An 8,868-nucleotide genomic window follows, 5' to 3' on the forward strand; every position below is an offset into this window, starting at 1 on the left:
AGTTTTTGGATTAAGTTTAAAAATGTAGTTTCCAGCTACACGACATGAGTGCTGCGTCTTCCTGTGTCACGTTGTGTCACCTGATGTCGTGAAGACGGCAGGTTTGTCTCAGACTCACACAGGTAAGAGACACCGTGACTCAGCCATTTTTTCCACCTGAAGAAGAAGACAAACGTGTGATGTCACAGTTCCAAGTAAATAAGACGTGGAGAGAAAAGAAATAAAACAGTCACGCGTTTACCAATACGACGGGGTAAACTTCCCAGGATGCTTTGCAAGCGTGGTCAGTGACGTTGTGGAGGTTGGGGACACGAGTGACTGTGTCTGTGACTCATGAGGAAAGTAGACGACTCGTGCCACCAATAAAACATGAGCAACAGCAGCAGGTGAAAGAGCTGGTGACTGGAGCCCAGGTAATTCAGCTGACCTGCAACAAGATAAACAACAAACAAATGTAAGGGAGGGGGGGGGGCCACAGAGAGTACGCAGAAGGTTGTTTTTGGGTCTGTTATATGTATGCATGTCTGATAGGACTACTGAAACTGAGTGAAGCATTCCCTCCATAGTTGTTTGTCATTGGCTGCTGTTGTATGTGGGTTGTGTGCTCCGTGTCCTCAGCATCACCACACAGGTGCCAGCAGTTCACCCATGCGCCTACAAGAGGAGAGTTCCCAGGCAACAGACGAAGACTGACAAAGACATAGGAGTCTTGCAAGAGTCTAAAAGGAATCGACAAAGGAGGCGCCATATCTTTTTTTCCCTGCTACTGTGACTACCTTACCACCCGCTTATCTTCTTTCTCCACAACGGGTTTGTGAGGCCTCCTCAGCAGCGTGACCGTCTGGCTGAGCACATGCTGAGGGAGCCATGCCACAGGCAACACAAAGATACTGGAGGAACTCAAACCACCCCGACAACCTCCTTTCTTATCCGTCTCTTCTTTCCACCTTCACTCACTTTATCTCTACATCTTCATTCCTCTAACACCAACTAACTTCTCTTCTCTAACCTCTTCCCTTACACCAATTCACTTTGTCAGCTGCCTCACAGAAAAGCTACATGACATTCACTCTTCTTTGTCGTACACTTCTTCTCCTGCACCAGAGTTTCTCACTCTTGGTCCTGCATGTTCCAGCTGTTTTCTCTGCTCACTGTCAGCCTTCACCAGAGCTAAACTAAACTATGGCTCCCCGCCATCAACAATGATAAACCCTGGTGTAGGAGAAGAATTAGTAGTTAGTGGGGTGGACAGAGAAGAGTGAAAGTCTTGGAGCTTTTTTGTGATGGTTGCCACCGGCTTACTGCCGTCCCACTGCAAGGATCAAACCTGTTGTTGTCCTGGCTCCAAAATGGTGAAACAAGCTCCTCATCAACATCCTGACAGTAGAAAACCTGCACATCTTCCACCACCGACTACAAACCCATCTTTTCCAACTCACCCTGAACTGAGAGATGTCAAAGTCAGATATAGTTTGGCAGATCTGAAGCTCGTTTGTACCCAAATGTTTAAATGCACTTATAGTAAAAACTCTTATAGTCTTTTTACTTAAATAAAGTAAGTTACTACTTTCTATTTCCAACCCAATCTGTTAAAACTTAATGCACTTACTGAAAGTCACTTTGTATAAAAGTGTCTCCTACATGACACATGTACACACTCGCACAACTCTACATATTTAAAGCAGATACAAATGTCAAACTGCAGCCACTAGTGTTAGAAACTGGTACTACAGAAGAAATTAGTGCTAGTTAAAACAAATGTGATAAACTTCAGTCTCACCTGGAAAATATCTTTCAGGAACTTTAGAGACGTAGAAAATCAGAGCTAACGCTGCGATGGCGTACATTCCCAAGACACGAGGAAGAAACGCCTGAAGAAGAAGAAATAACATTAATACACAAGATTTATGATGCATAATCATTGAAAATAACCTTTCCTAATATATTCCATTGTGCATATTAAAGGGCCACTTCACACAAAACACTTATTCACAGATCATTAATAATAGATCCAGGCCTCACTCACAGAACACATGACAAAGTCAGGATTACAAATATACATTCAATAGCTGACATCAAAGTGACAAAGAAAATCCCTGCACATGTTATGACAACTACAAAGTCTCCACACCTTAACTGCAAAAACGAAATATACTGCAGAGTGTGCAAATACATTTTACTGTCTTCTTTTGACCAAGTGGAACAATGTGTGAAACAGCCCTTTACTACAGATTAGCATGTAAATCTATCAGACTACAGCTTCATGTTACTCAGTCTGTGTTTTTCGGGGAGGTGTCTGTGCGTGTTGCTGAGGCTGTAAGGGGGCGTGTCTGACCTGCACGAGCTCGGGGGAGGAGCCTCCCGTGATGAAGATCCAGTGGACGGTGGGGACGAGGCCGTAGACGGCCACCGAGCAGAAGACGAGCGAGCGCAGCTGTTTCCACTGTTTACTCAGGAAGTGAGGGTGAATCTGAGCGAAGAAGACGGCCACGATCAACGCCAACACGCTCAGCAGGTACACCTGACGCCAGTACTGAAGGACACACAGAGGTCAGAGGTCAACAAACACTTGATAGAATTCCATACAAACATTAATGAACAGTTTCACTGACTAACATCTCAACCATTCACCTCTTATTCGGTCATTTCTAAATTTATCCTCTGATATTTTCAGTGTTTTCCAATAATTAAAACCACTTTGACTGTTTGTCAAACCTGGAAATGATGATGATGATATTTCAAACGTCTCGTTTGGCATCAGTTTCAATTTTTTCTTTGTTTTATGAGCTAAGAAAACAGGAAATATTTAAGAGGCTGAAAAAGCACACACCAAAATTATGACCCAAATGACTCATTTGTTCCTATTCTCTTAATAGATATTTCATACAAAGATTGAGGCACTAATTGTTCCAAGCTAAATTAATCCCGTTAATCCTGCAACACAAACACTGACAACATGACATTCATTTAGTTCTTAAAGAAGAAAGAACAACATTTAAATATTTAAGGATTTGCGATATTGCTTGGCGTTCTCATTTAATAATAATAACAACATGGAATAATAAAGTACAGATTGTGCTTGAGTTGTTTTAAAAATCTAAAGTGCTGAAGAATAAATCTCTTCTAAAGTAAACTATTGTGCTTCTCTGAGTGAAAGTGTGTTTGTCAGAGTGAGGACGCAAAGTCTTTCTGTGTAAAGTGTTAAAGTCTGGACGGCCGTGTCTCCGTCCCTTCTGTCCGTCTGTGTGGATCCAGGCCTCGGTCCAGTCACACGTCCTCATGTGTTGAGTCCTGCTGAATTTCACAGTGAATAAATTTGCACCAGGAGAAACGAGGCAGAGACGAGGCAGAGAGGAGGCCTCGCGTCGAGCGACGGCAGCCAACATTTTTCTCCCAGAGAAAAGAAGCAGAGAACAGACACGGCGTTCTTTCCTCCAAACACAGCGAGCGTGTTTCGTCTCAGAGACAGAGTTTTTTTGCTTTTTCTAAATATAAAAAGCAGTTTTTTTCCCTCGGGGACTTGGCGTCCCGCAGGAGAGCAGCCACCCAGCAGTGGAGCCCCAGTCTTGGCACGGACGCGGGCCTTCGCACCGAGACGCGGCGCAGACTCGAGAAGCGTCATATGGTCGAGAACAGGAGTGACGGACGGCGCCGTGAACGCAGCCATCTGGTTTGAGCTGGAGCAGATTTCTGCTGCGTTCTGGGGCAAAATAACCCGGCGCTTCCAATATGCGGGGGAAAGCGAGCAGCGAGGAGCGCGGCCAAGTTTTGGAAAGAAAAAAAAACACAGAGAAAAGGAGAAAACAGGGAGGTGGGCGGCTGGAAGGAGGAACTGAAACTGGCTTGTGTCATCGGAGGCTGGATTCCAAACGACGAGCGCGGAGAAGGTGTCGTGTCGCTTATTCACCAGGAACAATGAGTCACTCGGCTGAGCCAGACGGTGGCGCCGCTTCAGCTTTAATCAATTACTCAAGTTATGACTGATGATGATGATGATGATGATGATGCAAAGATGATGAAGAGACTCCAGAGACGAAGACAACGACATCTTTACAGTAAAATCTAACGCAAACTCTTTGTTTTTTAACACGTGTTAAAAACTATCTGAGCTCATTTAGATTTAAGACTTTTTTTCTTCTAATATTGACAATGAACTTTGACTTAAAACCTGACGTGCGAAAAAATATGACTTTCTCTTTCGTCCAAAGCAACGATGGAAACTTTAAAAATGTGTTTATCATATGAACTGATCACTAAACAATAGAATAAATAAATACATCACAGCCTTTGCTATTTATTTGCATTGTTTTGGATTGTAATTAATATAATTGAAATTAAACTTCAATAAAAAATGTCAAGTCATATATGGCTGCGTTATAATTATATTCAAATATATAAAAAATGTGTATCAATTCATTATACATTTTCTTCATTTACATAAATGAAGTCAATATAATTCATCCACTACTGAATGAATCACTTTGAGTGCCTTTTTTTTTTTTAATAATTCAAAGCAATTTGTGTGATTTTTCAGCTTCTTAAATGTGCAAAACAAATAAATCCGTTTGAGAACATCATCAAACTGCTGATCAAGCAGTGAATCAATGAATGGACTTAATAAGTGAATCCATACTTAAAATAATTAATAGTTTGTTGCAGCTCGAGAATAATTGTCTTTGTTGATTTTCTAACATTTGCTTCTTTTTTAAATTGCATCATTTTTTAAATGAACTCAGGTTTCTCAAACAGTTGGACGTTTCTAAATAAATACATAAATAAATAAATAAAGGCTGCTTTTTGACCATTTGACATCATATAAATACATCATTTCCTTCTCTTTCTAAACATTGACACAATGTATAATTATATAATAAGTCAGACTGAGACTAAATCTATACATGATCATGATATCATTATAATTAATCTTCATTTAAGCAATAACTATACCTTTCTATTAAGCTTCATTTTAATCAACTGACCTTTTAATTCACACAGTAGAGTTACACTAAATTGTTATGCTGTTTAAATTCATTTTAAATAAGGACTTAAGTGATATTTCTCTTTGATAATAATTTGAATTATTACTTTAAAAATCCACATCATGTTTTGAGACTAACACAGGAAGTGACAGATGAAGACAGAACATCCACCTCAGTGTCAGTCTGACTCTGTGTAACCATGACAACAGGGAAACACGTCCGTGCACTCACGTTGTTGCAGTAGAAGGTGTAGAAGACTCCGGGGACGTAACAACCCAGGATCCCGATGGACACGCCCGCGCAGTCCAGCGCCATCCAGCGGCGAGCGGTTTTCTCTGAGCGGTGACAGCAGAAGACGTGATAACACACGGAACACAGCAGACACACCTGAGACCACGGAGACAACAGAGTCGTGAGAGACAGACTTTACAAACTCCCACACCAAACCTCATAGAGGAAATCCCTGATTTTAGTATCAAAGCACACAGGAGCTGCTGGTCTACTGCTGCCTCGTGTGGTCACTTTGTGTCACTACATTAAGTGTAAATGAAATATTTCTTTTGCCGAGTTCAGAAAATAAGACAGTATGAACTTAGTGACGGAGGAAGCAGTGGATCAACAACTGCTGTGCTGTGATGTTAAAATCACAGATTTTCTCTATGGACTTTGGTGTGGGAGAGTGAGTGGTTTACAAACGTACAATCTACGAGTGAGATAAAGACGTGAACATGTGACGTAGAGATCGTACACTTAAAATGACAGAGATTTTATGACATAAGTTTTGTTAGGTGAATAAAAAGCAGCTTTCTTTTCCTCGTGTCTCTGTTGATAGACATTTTGTTTCAATGGAGACACTTTAACAGCATTTAATAAAGTCAAACTCCAGCGTTTCCGTATCTGTTGTTGTCTCAGTTTTTTTTTTTTTAATCACTTCATTAGAAGTGACATCATCACAGTTTCAGTCACACAACTGAACAGACCGGTTGATCCACATCTGGTGGCAGCTGAAGTTTCTTCTCTTTAGATATTAAAAAAACAGCAGCTTTACTTGAGTAAACTCAGTGACCTCATCTTACCTCGAAACAGAAGAGTCCGATGGAGTAGATGACGTAATCTTCTCTGGAGGCGCCGACCGCCGGCAACACGGACGCCATGTTGTAGACGCCGAGACAGAAGAAGAGCAGGAACCCGAGCAAGTGACTCCAGATATTCACCGTCTCATTGGACAGAATGAAGAGGCTGAGGAGTAAACACAAAAACAACAGTAAACACTAAAATCGCACTTAAATCTCCTTCATATCATCAATAATCTGACTTCTGTAACTTCACTTGTATTCACTAAAAGCAACACACAACTAAATAAAGTCAAAATTTAATTTACATTTCGGTATTTTAAGAATATCTTCTATATTTCCACATTATGTGATTATTTATTCATTTACACTGACATCATATCATATACATATATATTAGTCCATTTCTCTTTTTTTATTTAAATAAATATGCTTACATTTCTCAAATTAAAAGCACAAAATGTATTAAATAATTCACTATGGATCTAAACATAATTGTCTATGTTCCTGTAGTGATATTAAGAGAAAAGAAAACAAAGTGAATGTGCAGATGATGTGATTTTACATTGTATTTCGTACATTTTATGTATATTTTACTTTCTTATTGTTTTTCTGTAGTACATATATACATACATATATAATTATACAACCTTGAAATAAAGAAACACTGACCTGAGTTTTTTACAAATGCATTACATGTATTCAATAACACACATATCTGATTAAAACAATGACTACACTGTGCATTTGGATAAAGAGAAAGAGATCAAAGACAATAAAAACCTCCTGATGCAGAGTCTGGAGGGCAGGTAAGCTCTGTATCCGTCTGTGATGTAAGGGTTGTCTCTCAGAAACACAGGGATCTGTTCGTACGTGTACAGTCTGATGCCTCGCGGTGACAGAACAGGCCAGTACTGATATCCAGCTCCCAGCTCGATGTAGTGAGACGCCTGCGCCTTTTTCTGCACCTTCTGAGGCATGACTGCGTCTGAGGAGTCCACTTCACTGTGACCTGAAGCTGAGAGAAACCACATCACTGATATAATGTATCTATGACACTGACTATAAAATCTGGAAATGACGATGTTCTCAAATGTCCTGTTTTTGTACACAAACCACAATTATTCAGTTTTAATCAATTATTTGTTTTACGGAAAACAAAGAAACCAGAAAATATTATTTAAGAAGCTGAAAAACATACAAACTGGTTTTAATTATTTCATATAACCTCACTTAAAATGATTATTTGATTATAAAAATCTTTGCAGCCCCGTTCACAATTAACCTGACAAATTAATTTTTATAAATTATTCTGTTTTTTATATGCTTTTCAGAAAATGTGAACACAAAAAACAGCAAAAGCAGATGAAATAATTTGACCAACAACATGAATAATATTGTTAAAGGAAAGAAGGTAATATCACGAAAAACCTACAACGACAACAACAACCTACGGCAAAATAAGACATGAATAGAACATCATCATTTCCAAGATTTTCCGGACCAAAACAAGAAGATTAATCGAGAAAACAATCAACAGATTAATCGTTTATGATAACAATCGTTAGTTGCAGCCCTAATTGAATCTTTCAAAAATAACGATGTTCTGGAACGGTTAAAAAATTGTAGCGCCCCCTTGTGGCCCTTCAAAATAAATCACTGTATCTTGGTGAGATGTGATCTCACCTGAAATATTAACCATCATCTCCACTCGCAATTAGCATGAAACCGGGAATTCACCAAGATAAACGTAGTTATGTTTTTATCGCGTTGAATGATAAGGATATACTGTTCTTAAAAACAGAAGAAGAAGAAATCATGACTTACAGAAATAGCTTCTCATATTAAAGATTCAGATCTTAATATGAGTTTAGATTCATATCTAAACTTAGATCAAACTCCAGTAAAAGGCTAATTTAGTTTGAATGACAACTAAAACATTATTTTAGGGATGTTTAACCAGTACGAGCACAGAAAGTCTATTTAAACAGTTAACGACACAATTCAAAACTACTCATATTACAAAATCGTATTATATTATGCATATATTACATTTTACTCATCTTACTGAGCTAATCCAGCTTTGCCACTGTACACGAGATGGCGCTGTCGAGCGTCAAATCACAACAGAGAGATTTTGTTTGACAAAACGAGATTCATTTGTCACGTATTTTAATCCGATTAAACCTACAGAACGACATGAACTCTGAAACACGTTAAGCCGAGTCTTGTCTCGTTGACAAACCGGTTGCGGACAATGCTAATCCTTAGACAACAGCATTTACAAAGAGGTTTGGTCACAGAAGTCTGACTGAACAGGCTAACTGTGCTAACCGCTAACACAGAGCCTCGTTTTCCATAGAAAATGAACAAAAACAAATAACTCACCTTTTAGTGTCGTAAATTATAAATCCGCTTCGTGGCGTGCTTCATAATTATGTGTGCGCTTTAAGAAATATGTGTAATAATACTGAATTAAAGACAACGCGACGGTTTCCCAAGTTTGTGCTACATCTTCCTCCAAATCACCGCTGACGTCATCAGTGATGGACCCCTGGGAGTGTGTCCACGGAGCGCCTGCGTGTAAATCCACAGACTCAAAACAAAGTACATTAAACGTCAATATTCTGGAAAAATACACACATATGTTTGTTTGTTTTTTACCGTGCAAACGGATTCAGCAGCTGTTCTTGACAAAGAAAAACATTTATTTAGTGTTGGGGGTGGGGGAGGGGGGGGATGCAAACTGGATACTTTAATTTAAATAGATAATAAATAGATTAGATGGATAAATAGATTTTCTGAAACCAAGATTG

General features: G+C 39.3%; 1 protein-coding gene across 1 annotated transcript; it reads right to left on the reverse strand.

Annotated features, from left to right (window-relative positions):
- Window positions 1–8,578, reverse strand: paqr3a (progestin and adipoQ receptor family member IIIa). Its single transcript, XM_083904730.1, has 8 exons — window positions 8,441–8,578; window positions 6,836–7,070; window positions 6,056–6,218; window positions 5,211–5,366; window positions 2,336–2,533; window positions 1,781–1,871; window positions 242–427; window positions 1–156 (listed from the first exon to the last, which is right to left on the reverse strand). Exons 2-7 carry the CDS (start codon window positions 7,030–7,032, stop codon window positions 285–287), a joined length of 948 nt encoding a protein of 315 aa, XP_083760856.1. The 5' UTR covers window positions 7,033–7,070; window positions 8,441–8,578; the 3' UTR covers window positions 1–156; window positions 242–284.
- Window positions 8,579–8,868: the final 290 nt, after the last annotated feature.

The sequence above is a fragment of the Microchirus variegatus genome (assembly GCF_963457635.1).
Source record: "Microchirus variegatus genome assembly, chromosome: 18".
NCBI classification, from domain to species: domain Eukaryota; kingdom Metazoa; phylum Chordata; class Actinopteri; order Pleuronectiformes; family Soleidae; genus Microchirus; species Microchirus variegatus.